At 44.2% G+C, this 16,559-nt stretch overlaps 2 protein-coding genes across 2 annotated transcripts in view; one reads left to right on the top strand and one right to left on the bottom strand.

The window, feature by feature from the left end:
• Positions 1-3,427, bottom strand: part of LOC113450366 (uncharacterized) — a 41,604-nt gene extending 38,177 nt beyond the window's left edge. The window contains 5 exon segments of the mRNA XM_087919201.1: positions 737-866; positions 1,884-1,951; positions 2,068-2,182; positions 2,427-3,031; positions 3,285-3,427. Coding sequence (XP_087775327.1) covers positions 737-866; positions 1,884-1,951; positions 2,068-2,182; positions 2,427-3,031; positions 3,285-3,291 — 925 coding nt within the window. The 5' untranslated portion in view covers positions 3,292-3,427.
• Positions 3,428-5,494: 2,067 nt separating this feature from the next.
• LOC113450377 (uncharacterized) lies at positions 5,495-15,690 on the top strand. The gene is made up of 7 exons (XM_087919198.1): positions 5,495-5,616; positions 5,955-6,556; positions 6,813-6,927; positions 7,039-7,106; positions 8,847-8,976; positions 13,022-13,784; positions 13,944-15,690. The coding sequence occupies exons 1-7, from the start codon at positions 5,529-5,531 to the stop codon at positions 15,178-15,180; spliced, it is 3,003 nt and encodes a 1,000-aa protein (XP_087775324.1). The 5' UTR covers positions 5,495-5,528; the 3' UTR covers positions 15,181-15,690.
• Positions 15,691-16,559: the final 869 nt, after the last annotated feature.

Raw genomic sequence — 16,559 nt, 5'->3', positions numbered from 1 at the left:
ATCCCATTGCCTTGTAAATGCTCTTCATGCTGAGGCTGGAAAGGTTGGGATGCTTCAAGAATGGCTATTTCACTGCCCCAAAGTCCCATAGGCTCACAAGGGCTCTTTGGCCAAATCTGGTATAGGCATCAGTTCGCAGAGAACAGAGGCCTAGAGTACTTTAGTACAGGATCACACAAGACCAGTAGTGCAAGATCTCAGGCTGCTAATCTTGTGCGATCTCACACTGCAGTACTTTAGGCCTGTGTTTTTAAAAAACGGAGGGCTGCACAAGATCCAGCGCAAAAATCTTTGAAAATGAAAAGGGTCTCAAGTACTTGGAAGAGGGCAGATCACAACTTGGAATGGTCGCTAAGTTAACTGTTGTAGCTCGGGGATTATCTGTACCCTAGTATGCTCTGAGACACACTGCATGAGGCCTTTGTTCTTGAATTGGATTGGGAGAATGCTCTTCCATGGGCTGAGCATGAAAGTTCTGTTCTCACACAATTTGGGGAGATTTCAGAGGACACTCCTCTCACACGACCTCCAGAGGACACATAAAAGCACACCACGTTTTTTTAAGCCTTCACAGATAAGCAACGAGACACTGACTCTTTCCTTCCTTGGAGCACCAGAAGGCCACATTCTTTCCTTCTACCTCCCAGGAAACAATATCTGATTAGTGGTTTTTAAATAAAAAAACTAACTATAATCTCTCTTCTTGAACTCTGATTGGGAACTAGAAAACTCTTACCCAGAGAGACCACGTTCCTGTGGTTTTCAAGCATGACTTCCGAATGCAGCGCTTTCTGGTCAGGATCCAGCTGAGACCATTCCTCCTCAGAGAAATACACAGCCACCTCCTCAAAGGACACAAGACCCTCCTGAACATGGAAAAAAAAACAGAACAGGAGGATTTGAAAGATCTGTTCATCTTCATCATTGATTTAGACAAGAGGATAGAAGGGGAACTCATCAAATTTGCAGAAAAGACCAGATTGACAGGAATACCAACACTCCAGAAGAGAAGCTCCAGAATAGAAGGATCAACAGATTGGGCCCCAACTAGCAAAATGAAATCAACAGTGAGAAATGTTCTACATTTAGGAAAGAAAAACCAAATGCACTGGCACAGAATAGGTGATACCTGGCTCAACAAAAGTGCAACAGGGATCTTGGAGTCCTAATGGACAACCACTTAAATGTGAGTAAGCACTATGCTACAATTGCCAAAAAACACCCCAAAGAATCTCTGAATCAAGGTGCAAATCAGAGGATTGGAAATTATTTTCTAGCCCAAAGTACCACGCTCAACACGGACACGCCCCTTGGATTTTAATAGTCTACTTTATTTTTTAATACGATTTGCTTCTTTTTGAACTACAGGTTATAAATAAGGCTTTTTAAAAATGGTAATGTGGCAATGTATTTATTTATTTTTCATTAGCCTTGCACAATTCTGGGTCAAAGAATTACCCAAAAATGGGTCTATAGCAGATCTTGCCACTGTGATACATTTATTCCTACTTTTTTAAAAATTGGTTCTTGTAAACTCATAGTTGGAGGAGAACCTAGCAGAACAAGATAACCAGAGGAAGCTATTCCGACTGACAGCAACTTGAACCTGCTATTCTGCCCTTCATGTTGTGGAAGAACACAAAAATTATCTTGTTCTGCTAGGTTCTCATAGTTGGAGGAGAACCTAGCAGAACAAGATAACCAGAGGAAGCTATTCCGGCTGACAGCAACTTGAACCTGCTATTCTGCCCTTCATGTTGTGGAAGAACACAAAAATAATCCAAGCTAAACAAGGGTGGAAAATAGAAGGAGAGAGACCTCTGCACAACCACTTCACTTCCTAAAGGCAGAATAGAAATCTAATTTCTTTTAACCTTTCTTACTTGATTTGGAGGTTCAACCGCTGTTTGATCTCCCTCATAAAAACCAGAAAGCTTCATTCTTTGTTTCTCTGTAAGGAATAAATAATTTCAAAATGCATAATTAGCAAAATAGGAGGAAGTATTCTATAGGAGAGAAGAAAGAGCGAAGGGAAGACAGATGGGGAATTGGAGGATCTTCCATTACCTCCTGAGGGGTCCTGACTTGGATCTTCCCAAGAGATCCTCCTGAAAAATAGCTCCTGAGGGGCATTTGATGGGTTCTTCTTTCCCTTAGCATTTCTGATCTGCACAGAGCAGCACTTCCAATAGGAGGAAGGAAGGAAGAAGCAGAATTAATGTACATCATAAGATATAAAGTGAATTCCTATATTTGGAACACAACCTCAAGGCCCTCAAAATCCATCCATATGGCTGAGTGAGAAAACAATGGAACAATATCCTATCAGAATTGGAGAATTAATATGAATATGGGAGAAGTTTGGGAAGGAGAGCGAAGCATTCAAACACTATTTATTCCCCTCCGAGCTCCCTAAAGCCTCCCACCTGCCACTGGAGCTGCTCCTTCTGCTCCTCCGCCTGGCTCAGGAGGAAGCCTTCCGCCAGGGCCATCGCCTGGGAGCTGCTCTCTGCTCCACACTCCCGCACCCAGCCCTCCATCTCTGGGGGCAGGAGAGCCAGGAACCGCTCCAGAACCACCAGGTCCAGCATCTGGGCTTTGCTGTGTTTTCCTGGGCTCAGCCATCGCCTGCACAAGTCATGGAGTCGGCTGCAAAGTCCTCGGGGATCCTCAGTCTCCCTGTATTGGATGGAGGTCCAGGGTGGAACTTTTGAAGGGAGGATGGTTCCCTCCTGCAGGACCTTCTGCCTGGTTCTGGTCCATCTCACCCCACAGCTCCCAGGCTGAAGAGCCGCGGCGGCTTTTCCGCTCCCCTCCTTAGGCAAAGGGGGTGTCTCCATCCTTCCTCTCTCCAGCAGAGCAGCTCCAAAGAGCTCCAGGGACTCTGGAGTGTCTCCGGGGGCCTCTTCCTTCACAGGACCATTTCTGGGGCTGCAAGACTGATGCCTGCCGGTCCTCTCACTCTCTTCCTTCTTTCCTTCCTTCCCCCGCAGAGGAAATCCTGGCTTGCCTGCCTGCCGAGGTTCCGGATCTGGGATGGAGAGAAAAACCAACGCCCAGGATCACAAAGGGGGATTCAGCCCCTGTACCCACTTCCCCCAACCTGCCCGCAGCCCCAAGCAGCTCATCCCAGTGCAGGGCCCAGCCCGCCCCATCAAGCAGGGTCGGGAAGGAGGCAGCTGGAGAGGCCGCCCCTCCCCTCTTCTCTCCTCCTGCCTCCTCCTTGCCCGGCTTCCCTCTTCTCCTGCTGGGCCTCCGGAAGCCCCGCCCTCCCCTCTCCCCACTTGGCATGTAGAGGGCGGCTGGGGAGCATGGGACCTAGGAAGAGCCCCTCCCCTCACCCGGGGCACGGCTGTATGTCCCGCCGCAAATTCCGTTGCAGCCTCTCCGCCTCCTGCTGCGCCCCAGGGGTTAAGGAGAACGAGTGTGCGTCCTAGAGAGGCAAGGCTCCGTGATGTCGCTTCCTTCACCGCAGCCTCTGCGCTCCAGTGGCCCAATGGGGAAGCCTCTTTCATTAGGTTCGCTTCTATATTTATTTAGAGGGGAGAAAAAAGAAATCTTCTTTGTGGAAATCCCTGACATATTGGAAGATGCCACCATTTCTCCCCTCGTCCTTCTTTTCCTCAGACCAGACACACCCAGTTCCAGCAACTGTTTTTAAAAAATATATTTTAGCGTCCATCTTTATTGCTTTTCTCTGTACTCTTTCTAGAGTCTCAAGATCTTATTTATTTATTATACAAAACACACAGAAAATAGAAATTGGAAATTAAGGGAAGGAGAAAGAGGGGAAAAGAAAGTCTGAGGTACAAGAGAAAAAAAGGGGGAAAAGATTATTTCTTTTTAGCCCAGTGCAAGATAATAAAAAAAACATTCCAGCCTGACAATTCAATCTAATGGACAAAAGCAAAGTTATTTTGGGTCTTTTCCTTTTGAACCCTTTAAATGTGAAGATACCCCATTTAATGGCTGAAGAAGAAAAGCGCACAAAGGTCCCAAACACGCCATTTTGACTGAGGGAGGGAGGGCTCCCGCCTGAGGGGATCTGCTCTCTGATTGGTTGCTGTAGGTGGAAAGGGGGCGTTTCCCTTTTCTCCCGCCTTTTTCTTCTCTGGGCTGAGATTTACCTCAGGATGTTCCTGACTGTCTTCTCTGCTGCGAACGTTAAATACATTTATATTGATATAAAACTACAAGTTTGTCTCCTGCTTCCTTTGGGCAGCAGCTGCGCGATTCCCCCCCATTAAATCTTTTCCTGACGCGTCTCTCAAGTAGGGAAATGGCCTTTTTTTTTTCCTGTAAGGCTTTTCGACTGCAGCTCAGAATCTAATAAGTCCAATAAAACTCTGAACACGAGGATACTGATAATCAGTTTTATTTTCTGATATCAGAAAGGAAAAACTGGGCAACCTTTCAGTCTCCCACCTTAAAACAGCAAGGCAGAGAGAGAAAAGCAGGCGCGCGCAAACACTTTTTCTTGAACTTTTATAGATTACACAGCTAGCAAAGACCGTCATTGCTATGGAAACATTATTTCATATCAAGCAAAGTTCATGACTTTCTCAGTGCCTCTACAAACAAAGAGACCTTACAGAAATACATTTTAGCTCAAAGCTTCGTTTCTCACATTTTGAGTTACTGGGAAAAAATACATTCTAAGTTAGCTACTTTGCTAGGCTAATGTTGGCTGTTTGCCCATAAGTTTTTATCTCTGCAGTTGGTTCACCTCCCAACTCAGCATGTTACAATGGGGTTCAGCAAGGAAATCTAAGATTGGGCCAGACACACACTATATGTACTCTGTTTATGCTCCAATCCCTTCACTCCCCCGAAATGAAGCGGCGCCTCTCCCTTGTTTAGCGGAAGGGTTTCCGGGGTTTCCCTTCGGGTTGTGGGGGTGTCTGTTTGTGGTCCCCAATTTCTCACTGCACAACCTTCACATTTAATGAACATGTTTGTGTGTGCCAGGCGGAGGGTACGTTTTTCTCGGACTTTTGAGCTGGGAGGAGCCAGGATGAGCTGAAGCACCAATGGGAATACTCCCTACTCTAGCGTCATCGGTCTCCGGGCAGAGTCCTTTGTGACTTCACCTGAAGGAGGAGGAGGTCTTTCGGAGGCAGAGAACGAAGCTGAAAGGGGGGGGCGGCTCAAGGGCGGGAGGTCAGGGCAGGCCCTGCGAGGAACCTCCACTTTCTTTGCTCTCTTCACGATTCTCAAGTAGACTTTCCTCTGTGGGCAGGGAGGGGTGGACTAGATGTCAATTCAGGTCCCCAAACTCTTATGGTCAGAAAATGAATCTCTCCTTGGTCAGTTTCTTTGCCTTCTTTCTCCTCCTGCCTTCTGGAACTTTGGGAGAATAGGTTGTCAGGGAGGGAGGGAGAAGCCCTCCCCCAGTTCAGATCAACAACCGCCATTCTTGAACCAAACACCGACCTACTATTTGCGGTGGGTCAGAAAAGCCCACAGCGCTGGGGGTGCTCAAGTCACGGCGGCCTTTCCACGCCACCACTCAGCTTTGCCACTCTAGGATGCCGCACTCGCTCTCCTCAAACCCTGGGGTACCGCGGGAGTCGGAGAGACTTCGGGAGAGTCGGGGGGAATCCAGACGTGCCACGGGTGAGGGGGGCTCTTCCTGCATCCCATGCTCCCCAGCCACCCTCCATGCGAAGTGGGGGAGGGGAGGGGTGCCTGGCGGAGGTCCAGCAGGGAAGGAAAAAAGCAGGCGAGGAGGAGAAGGCAGGATTCGCACCGGCCTCTCTGAGGACCCCGTCCTATTTCCGGAGGGGGAGAGAAGGGGGGGAGCCTCTGCAGCTGCTTCCTTCCCAGCCCTACTGGGACGGGCGTGGCCCTACACTGGGAGGAGCTGCTTGGGGCTACGGGCAGGGGGGGGAAGGGGGTCCAGGGGCTGAATCCCCCTTTCTGATCCTGGGTCTCAGTTTTTCTCTCCCTCCCAGATCCGGAACCTTGGAGCCCTCGGCAGCCTTTGCAAGGCAGGATTTCCTCTGCGGGGAAAGGAAGGAAGCGGAAGGACCGGCAGGGATCTGTCCTGCAGCTCCAGAAATGCTCCCATGAAGGAAGAGGCCCCTGGAGACCCCCAGAGTCCCTGGAGCCCTTTGGAGCTGCTCTGCCAAAGAGAAGAAAGATGGAGACACCCCCTTTGGCCAAGGAGGGGAGCGGAAAAGGCCCCATGGTACTTCAGCCTGGGAGCTGTGGGGAGAGCTGGACCAGAATCAAGCAGAAGGTCCTGCAGGAGGGAACCCTCCTCCCTTCAGAAGTTCAGCCCTGGACTTCCATCCGATACCGGGAGGCTGAGGGTCCCCGAGGACTTTGCAGCCGACTCCATGACTTGTGCAGACGATGGCTGAGGCCAGGAAAGCACAGCAAAGCCCAGATGCTGGACCTGGTGGTTCTGGAGCGGCTCCTGGCTCTCCTGCCCCCAGAGATGGAGGGCTGGGTGCGGGAGTGTGGAGCAGAGAGCAGCTCCCAGGCGGTGGCCCTGGCGGAAGGCTTCCTCCTGAGCCAGGCGGAGGAGCAGAAGGAGCAGCTCCAGCTGCAGGTGGGAGACTTTAGGGAGCTCGGAAGGGAATAAAGAGAGAAAGTGTTTGAATGCTTCACCCCTCCTTCCCAAACTTCTCCCACGTTCATAATATGAGGCAATTCTTGTAGGACATTGTTCCATTGTTTTCTCACTCAGCCACACAGATGGATATTGGGGGCTTTGAGGTTGTGTTCCGAATATAGAAACTTCTGTGTCATGTAGGTTAATTCTGCTTCTTCCTTCTCTCTTCTTCCTTCGTTCCTCCTATTTGAAGTGCTGCACTGTGGAGATCAGAGATCCTGAGGAAAAAAACAACCCATCAAATCCCCCTCAGGAGCCAATTTTCAGGAGGATCCCTTGGGAAGATCCAAGTCAGGACGCTTCAGGAGGTAATGGAAGATCCTCCAATTCCCCATCTCTCTTCCCTTCGCTCTCTCTTCTCTCCTACACCTCCTCCTATTTTGTTAATTATGCATTTTGAAATTATTTATTCCTTACAGAGAAACAAAGAATGAAGCTTTCTGGTTTTTATGAAGGTGATCAAACAGTGGTAGAGCCTCCAAATCAAGTAAGAAAGGGAAAAGATATTGGACTTTATTTTCCCTTCAGAAAGTGAAGCGGGTGTGCAGAGGGCTCTCTCCTTCTATTCCCCCCCCCTTGTTTGGCCTGGATTATTTTTGTGTTCTTCCACAACATGGAGACCAGAATAGCAGGTTCAAGTTGCTGTCGGCCAGCATAGCTTCTGCTTGCTATCTTATTCTGCTAGGTACTTCTCCTTGGAGTTTACAAGAAGCAATTTTAAAGATCCTTCAAGAAATAGGAATAAATGTGTCACAGTGGCTGGGACTGCCAGAGACCCATTTTTTGGAGGGGGTGTAATTCTTTGACTTGGAATTGTGCAAGGCTAATGAAAAAGAAATACACATTACCATTTTTTTAAAGTCTCACCTGTAGTTCAAAAATAAGTAAATCATATTAAAAAAATAAAGCAGACTATTAAAATCCAAAGGGAGTTTCCTTGTTGAGCATGTAATTAAGGTACTTTGGGCTACAGAATAATTTTCAATCCTCTGATTTGCGCCTCAGTTAGGAAGGCAAACATTCCCACTTTGCAAAGGCTGAGAAATGACTCCCAGTGAATTTTCTCTTCTTTGTTTTCTTCCATTCAGCCAATGGCTCAGACTACTAAATCAATCAATGATAGAAAGAGCGATAGATCAGTTGATCCAGAAGTGGGATTAATTTACTGAAAGGCACTGAAGGTTTTGCAGAATCAATGAATTAGATAAAACTTCCCAGATATTTCTTCAGCGAAAGCAATTTTCAGATTTGCCCATTTTCTCATCTAAAATTAGAACTTGCATAATGCACAGCCATTTAACTTAGTGCATATCTCTGCTTTGGGAATTTGGGAATGATGGAACAGAATAACGAGAGTTGGCAGGATCGTGGAGGTCTTCTAGTCCAACCCCCTGCTAAGGCAGGAAGCCCTATAACATTTTCCATAAATGGCTGCCCAGTCTCTTCATAAACATCTCCAGTGTTGGAGCATCCACAATTCCTGGAGGGAAGTCATTCCACGGATTAATTGTTCTCACTGTCAGGAAATTTCTCTTTAGTTGTAGGTTGGTTCTCTCCTTGAATAGTTTCCATCCATTGCTTCTTGGAACTCTGCTGTCATGTCTCCCCTAGTCCTTCTTTTCATGAAACTGGACATACCCAATTCCAGCAACCGTTCTTTATACGTTTTACCCTCCAGTCCACTAATAACTTTTATTGCTCTTCTATGCACATTTTCCAGAGTCTCAAGATCTTTTTTACATCTGACAACCAAAACGAGGCAATATTCCAACTGTGGTCTTACCAAGGCCTTATAAAGTGTTACTAACACTTCATGTCATCTTGATTCTATCCCTCTTAATGTAGCCTATGATTCTGTTGGGGTTTTTGGGGGGGGCAACTGTAGCATAGTGCTGACTCATGTTTAAGTGGTTGTCTACTAGGATTCCAAGATCCCTGTTGCATTTACTATTGTTGAGCCAGGTATCACCTATTCTGTGCCAGTGCATTTGGGTTTTTTTCCCCAAATGTAGAACCTTACATTTCTCAGTTTTGTTTTTGTTTTGTTAGATGGGGCCCAATCTGTCGATCCTTCTATATCTCGAGCTTATCTTCTGGAGTGTTGGTATTTCCTGTCAATCTGGTCTTGTCTGCAAATTTGATGAGTTCCCCTTCTATCCTCTTGTCTAAATCAATGATAAAGATGAACAGATCTTGCGAATCCTCCTGTTCTTTTTTCCATGTCCAGGAGGGTCTTGTGTCCTTCGAGGAGGTGGCTGTGTATTTCTCTGAGGAGGAATGGTCTCAGCTGGATCCTGACCAGAAAGCGCTGCATTCGGAAGTCATGCTTGAAAACCATAGGAACGTGGTCTCTCTGGGTAAGAGTTTTCTAGTCCCCAATCAGAGTTCAAGAAGAGAGATTATAGTTAGTTTTTTTATTTAAAAAACACTAATCGGATATTGTCTCCTGGGAAGTAGAAGGAAAGGATCTGGCCAAGGAAGGAAAGAGTCAATGTCTTTCTGTGCCATTTCTTACCTGTATTTTTCCATTTCTATTTGAACTTATCTATGGAGCCTGAAAAGAACAAGGTGTGCTTTTGTGTGTCTTTTGGAGGACGTGTGAGAGGAGTGTGTTGTCATTTGTCCTCTGGAACCACCCCAAATTGTGTGAGAACAGAACTTTCACTCTCAGCCCATGGAAGAGCATTCTCCCAATCCAATTCAAGAACAAAGGCCTCATGCAGTGTGACTCAGAGCATCCTAGGGTTAGCTTGGTAACCAACGAAGAAAAATTGTTTAGCTCTGTGTTGCCCTTTACGCCTGAGTTGTGTAGGGATATGCACCCATGCTGGTGCACCAAATGTGTGCAGGTAACTCAAGTCAGGCCTCCTGCCATGCCACATGGTGAATGGTATTTCACCAGTAGTTGAGTTAACAACGTTGTTTAATATGTTATTGGCACACATTGCAGCCTCCCCCCACATAGAATCAGGTAATCCAGAATCAGTCAACATTGTTCTAACCATTGCCTGTAGTGTTTGGCCTCTTCTCTCAATAAATGCCTTGTGTTGTGGTCTGTATGGTGCAGATTTCTTGTGCTCTATTCCAGCTACCTTTAATCTATTCTGGAATTTGCTATTAACAAATTCCGTACCATTATCTGTCACCAGGGTTATCAGTTGCCGTTTAGTCTTTCTTTCTGCAAACTTTAACCAGTTGAAGAAATGTTGATATGTTTCAGTTTTGCTTTTCATTAGGTAGCAAAACCCATATCTAGAGTAATGGTCCATAATGCTCAGTATATACCGAGCACCCCCCATACTGGGTTTCTTTGGACCTATAATGTCTGCAAATACTACTTCTAAAGGTTCTTTAGTTTTGAAACCATTTAGCCTATTTGCAGGCAATATTTTACTCTTATCTTCACAGCAGACATTACAACGCAAATATTTATCACAGGGTTTTAACCTTATTCCTTCAGATAACTCTACTGTCCGTTTTAGCATTTTAAAATTCACATGCCCCAAACGCCTATGCAATAAATGGATACATTCATTATGAGGCTTTATATTGTTAAATACAGTCTGTGCCTCCCCTTTCTTACTATCATGTAATACATACAATGTTCCATTTAAAGCTGCAGTTACCCTTTTGTTATCTTTTTCAATTATGCAATTATTATTCTTAAATGTAATTACATAACCTAGTTTATCTAATACTCTTACAGAAAGTAAGTTCATCTTTAACTGTGGTACATACAACATTTTTATATTCTGGTTTAAACATGGACAATATGCAATACCTTCACCCTTGGCCTTGAGGTGCCAGCCATTGGCGAGTGATATATGTTGAGAGCTTGTAGACATTTTTATAAATTTTGTCTTATCTCTCGTGATGCAGTGGGATGCACCACTGTCCACCACCCATAAATCATTCTTCACATCACAGTTGCTAAACGTGGCTAGTTCAAAGGATTTCTTTGGCTTCTTTACATTCTGGCTTTTTTCTTTTCTGCAGAATCTTGCCAAATGTCCTCTGCCTCCACAATTAAAACACTTTTTAATTGTGTATGCCGTCGAAGATAAATTCTCTTCTTTCGGGTGCTTTACTTTACTAAGTTGGTTTCTTTCAAGCTTTGAAGATAATTTCTCTTCTTTATTAGGTTTATCTGCTCTCAGCTGGTCACGTTCAAACCTTCTTCTGGCTTCTTCTAATAGCCTGCCGGTAATCTCAGTTACTGATAAACTGTCTTTTGGCAATACCTCTAAAGCAGTCACAAAATCATCATAGCTTCGATCCAAAGAAGACAGTATGATGTATACTTGTTGCAACTCATTAAATATAAGCTCTTTTTCTTGTAATTCCTGAAACATGCTTTTCATACAGTTTAAATGAGTTAACATGTCTCCATTCTGAAGATGTGTTCTAAACAGCTTCCGTGTAAGATTGATATGAGCTCCTACACTGTCTCGAACATAAATCTTCCTGAGACTCTCCCAGCAGTTTGCAGCATTTTCCTCTCCACGGATATGGATGAGTTGCTGGTTTGAGAGAGTCAGTCCTATGATGCATAAAGCCTGCTCATTCTTTCGTTTATAGTCTTGTATCTTTTTGGCATCCTCTTCAACATTAGGATCTAAGTTAGATACATCTGGTGGGTTTGTTATTATGTCCCACAAACCTTCGTAGCAGTAAACTACATTTCATTGACCATGAAACATAGTTTGTTCCATCTAGTCTGGATATCATGGACAGACTTGGCAAATTTACTTGTGCCATTGCTCTTCAGATAAATAACTATTCAACAAACAGTTTGTACAGTAATGTGCAACTCACACCAAAAACTCTCACTGCTATATCCTGGTTAGTTAGACTGTGCTCACTGGGCCCATAACCAAATGTTAGTGTTTGGGGACAAACCCCCAAGCAGAGTGCACAGCAGCAGTCAAGCCAGGCAGCCAAATGAGAGAGAGGCTGGGCCCAAGAGTATACACACACTGGAGACAAAAACACTGTTTGTAGTTTTAAATAGTTGTTTAATTCATTCAGAGTTTAAACATTGTCAATCAGTCCATATGTCATTATCCAATATATCCATCCAGTAACCTAGTCCATTAACTAGTCAGTAGTATGTCTTTATCTGCTTGTAAATCTTCTCCTCCCGATACCTTTCTCTCGAAGACAACGCTGAGTATTCACAGGATATCAGCTCACTAAGGAAACAGTCCTTTTGTTCAGCAGAAACGGTATCCAGAACAGTAGCCAGCAAACAGTAACAGGCAGACGTCTCAAACAGGAGTAAACAGCAGGCAGCAGATAGCAGAGAGGCCAGCACCAGTGTTACATTACTCTCACTGCCCTTTATTGCAGCTTGCAGCCGCACCCTTAATTATCCAATTACATTGCAGTTTGATGCTTAAAGCTACAAACACTTAAACCTAGGTTTATATATTTATTCATCCAAACCTAGTTGGTGTATCCATATACCCAACAGTGGTACAATATTTGCCCTACCTATTCCCCCACCCCATCTCGCAAGGACTTACTGTATTTTTCAGACTATAAGGTGCACTTTTCCCCTCCAAAAAAGTGGGTGGAAATGTCTGTGTGTCTTATAGAGCGAATATGGGCCTCCCAAACCCTCAGCGGGTTTCCCCTGATTATTATGAAATTCAATGGTGAAAAAATAAGGTTCTACATTTAGGCAAAAAAAAATGCACAGGTACAGTATATGTGGTACCTTGCTCAATAGTAATAACTGTAAGAGGGATGTTGGAGTCCTAATGGACAACCATTTAAATATGATCAAGCCGTGTGCAGCAGCTGCCAGAAAAGTCAACACATTTCTATGCTGTATAAGCAGAGGGATAGAATCAAGATCACGTGAAGTGTTAATACCTCTTGATAATGCCTTGTAAGGCCGCACTTGGAATACTGCATCCAGTTTTGGTCGCCAAGATGTAAAGTTGTTGAGACTCAAGAAAGAGTGCAGAGAAGAGCAACAAGGATGATTAGGGGACTAGAGACTGAAACATATAAAAAACGGTTGGGTATGTCTAGTTTAATGAAAATTGGGTATGTCTAGTTTGGGTATGTCTAGTTTAATGAAAAGAAGGACTAGGGGAGACATGATAGCAGTTTTCCATTATCTCAGGGGCTGCCACAAAGAAGAGGGAATCAAGCTACTCTATGCCTTAACTCAAAACTGATTCTGAGTGAGATTTGCATATACTGGATACATATAATTGTAAAGAAAGATGTTTTCTACATATTTTCAAAGCTTTCATGAATATAGAAATCATCATGTCTATATCACACCACTGTAAGCATGCAAACATACAACCTAATGGAATTTCACTTGAGTTTCTCCACTTTGATCTTTTTCTCTAACCTTATCGTTTTCATTTCCTTTTTGCTTTGTAGGTAATAATGGGCAGGAAAATCAAGATTCCTGTGATCACAAAAAGATCCACACAGGAGAGAAACCATATAAATGCATGGAGTGTGGAAAGACCTTTGCTCAAAGAAGTAATCTTATTTCCCATAAGATGATACATACAGGAGAGAAGCCGTATAAATGCATGGAGTGTGGAAAGACCTTTGCTCAGAGCAGTAGCCTTAGAAGCCACAAAACTCTCCACACAGGAGAGAAACCATTCAAATGCATGGAGTGTGGAAAGACTTTTGCTCAAAGTGGTCATCTTATTTCCCATAAGTTCATCCACACAGGGGAGAAGCCATATAAATGCCTGGAGTGTGGAAAGACCTTTGCTTACAGTAGAAGACTTACTATCCACAAAAAGGTCCACACAGGAGAGAAACCATTTAAATGCATAGAGTGTGGAAAGACCTTTGCTCTGAGCAGTAGACTTGCTGTCCATAAAAAGATCCACACAGGAGAGAAGCCGTATAAATGCATGGAGTGTGGAAAGACCTTTGCCCAGGACAGTAATCTTAAAAGGCACAAAACTCTCCACACAGGAGAGAAACCATTCAAATGCATGGAGTGTGGAAAGACCTTTGCTCGAAGAAGTAATCTTATTTCCCATAAGATGATACACACAGGAGAGAAACCATATAAATGCATGGAGTGTGGAAAGACCTTTGCTCAAAGAAGTAATCTTATTTCCCATAAGATGATACACACAGGAGAGAAACCATATAAATGCATGGAGTGTGGAAAGACCTTTGCTCAGAGAGTAACTTATTCCATAAAGATCACACAGGAGAGAAACCATATAAATGCATGGAGTGTGGAAAGACCTTTGCTCAGAGAAGTAATCTTATTCCATAAGATGATCCACACAGGAGAGAAACCATATAAATGCATGGAGTGTGGAAAGACCTTTGCCCAGGACAGTAATCTTAGAAGCCACAAAAAGATCCACTCAGGAGAGAAACCATATAAATGCATGGAGTGTGGAAAGACCTTTGCTCAAAGAAGTAATCTTATTTCCCATAACATGATCCACACAGGGGAGAAACCATATAAATGCATGGAGTGTGGAAAGACCTTTGGTCATAGCAATACACTTACTTCCCATAACATGATCCACTCTGGAGAGAAACCATTTAAATGCATAGAGTGTGGAAAGACCTTTGCTCTGAGCAGTAGACTTGCTGTCCATAAAAAGATCCATACAGGAGAGAAGCCGTATAAATGCATGGAGTGTGGAAAGACGTTTACTCAGAGCAGTAATCTTAGAAGCCACAAAAAGATCCACGCAGGAGAGAAACCATATAAATGCATAGAGTGTGGAAAGACTTTTGCTCAAAGTGGTCATCTTATTTCCCATAAGATCATCCACACAGGGGAGAAGCCATATAAATGCATGGAGTGTGGAAAGACCTTTGCTTACAGTAGAAGACTTACTATCCACAAAAAGGTCCACACAGGAGAGAAACCATTTAAATGCATAGAGTGTGGAAAGACCTTTGCTCTGAGCAGTAGACTTGCTGTCCATAAAAAGATCCATACAGGAGAGAAGCCGTATAAATGCATGGAGTGTGGAAAGACGTTTACTCAGAGCAGTGGACTTAGAAGGCACAAAAAGATCCACGCAGGAGAGAAACCATATAAATGCATGGAGTGTGGAAAGACCTTTGCTCAAAGAAGTAATCTTATTTCCCATAAGATGATACACACAGGAGAGAAGCCGTATAAATGCATGGAGTGTGGAAAGACGTTTACTCAGAGCAGTGGACTTAGAAGCCACAAAACTCTCCACACAGGAGAGAAACCATTCAAATGCATGGAGTGTGGAAAGACCTTTGCCCAGGACAGTTATCTTAAAAGGCACAAAAAGATCCATGCAGGAGAGAAGCCGTATAAATGCATGGAGTGTGGAAAGACGTTTACTCAGAGCAGTGGACTTAGAAGGCACAAAAAGATCCATTCAGGAGAGAAACCATATAAATGCATGGAGTGTGGAAAGACCTTTGCTAATAACAGTGACCTAAGAATACACAAAAGGATCCACACAGGAGAGAAGCCGTATAAATGCATGGAGTGTGGAAAAACCTTTGCTCAAAAACGGAGTCTTATTTCCCATAAGATGATCCACACAGGAGAAGCCATATAAATGCATGGATTGTGGAAAGGGTTTTGCTCAGAATGATGATCTTGTCATAAAGGATCCACACTCGGGAGAAACTATATTGCAACAGCAATTCCACTTAGAGTTATATACCACCGCATAATGCTTTACCACATTCTCAGCATATTACAAAGTTAGCCACCTCAGAAGGATGAAAGGATGAATCAACCATGAGCCAGTCAGGATTGAACTCCTGGCTGTGGACAATCAGCCTGCATTCTAGTACTGCATTCTAACCACTGATCCCCCATGTCTCTATAGATTTGTATGTGTATGCATATTCTGCTTTTCTGATCCAAATGAAACAAGGTTGAATCCAACAAAATGAAACTTAATGTGGAGAAAAGTAAGATTTTACACCTGGGCAGGAAAAGCAGATTACAGGAAATCTGGCTCAAAAACAGTGAAACGGATCATGGGAGTCCAAAATGTATGATGACTTAAACATGAGTCACATGTGTGCAGCAGCAGCCAATAAAGCTGATACAATCCTTGTCAGGTTTCCAAGTGATGAAATCCATTTAAAAAGAAAAGAGCAAAGTCCGTTTTCCAAAACAATTTCTTTTATTTAGGAAAGCATCAAATTGGCAACGTCCATTGTAATTCTGGATCTGACACAACCAGGAATTACAGCACATAATACTGGAAATTAGAAACAACCCCCAAAAGTCACATTCCTCAATAGAAGTAAATCACCGGTGTCATCAATCTCCACCTCAAGGCCTCAGCAGGGTCAGTTTCTTTTCCCACGGGAAGGAAAATCACTTAGCCTAGACAATCCTCACTATCTCCACTCCTCCCACCTTAGGAATGTGGCAAGCCCAAAACCCTCCACCACCACCCCCCATAACCAGCAAAGAGAAAGAAAAAAAAGGAATATATGATAGAGCTAAGTAAATGGCTATGCATATGTCAATTTTGGGCTTGATAGACTGCCCCCCCCATCATTTGAAAAGAAACCCCTGCAATGACAGAATACACAAAGATTGAAATTAGGTTAAACACAATGATACAATACAGCAATTTAACCTCCTCTGCCACCCACAGGATCCGCTTTGGGCTTGTGTGGATATTTTTCATGGAATTTTTCCACCAGTCTACACTTTCCAGCTATTTACCCAACCTGGAACCCCACATGGGAGAAAAAATTGGGAAATGGATCCATCAACCTCCGCCAGCCCGCCACATATTCTCTGTACCTGGAGATAGCGCTCATGGCTGCGATGCTCTTTCAGCAGCTCCTTTGTCTAATTCCCCCTGCTCTTTCAGCAGAAACTTTACCCATCTCCTCTTTGTCTTCAAACACCCCCCGCTCCCCCTCCCTCCTCCCCTTCAACAAAAGCCTTACATTCCTCTCCTTCCTC

The sequence above is a fragment of the Pseudonaja textilis genome, unplaced genomic scaffold, assembly GCF_049901715.1.
Source record: "Pseudonaja textilis isolate UNSWEBS1 unplaced genomic scaffold, rPseTex1.2 PTEXSCF50, whole genome shotgun sequence".
In the NCBI taxonomy this organism is placed as follows: Eukaryota; Metazoa; Chordata; class Lepidosauria; order Squamata; family Elapidae; genus Pseudonaja; species Pseudonaja textilis.
This window is presented reverse-complemented; position numbering and strand designations above follow the sequence as displayed.

Bases quoted from the DNA above. Each gene is read 5' to 3' on its own strand.
- LOC113450377 (XM_087919198.1), top strand. From the start codon at position 5,529: ATGCCGCACTCGCTCTCCTCAAACCCTGGGGTACCGCGGGAGTCGGAG. The intron at 5,617-5,954 runs GTGAGGGGGGCT...TCTCCCTCCCAG, and splicing joins GGAATCCAGACGTGCCACGG to ATCCGGAACCTTGGAGCCCT. The intron at 7,107-8,846 runs GTAAGAAAGGGA...TTCCATGTCCAG, and splicing joins TGGTAGAGCCTCCAAATCAA to GAGGGTCTTGTGTCCTTCGA.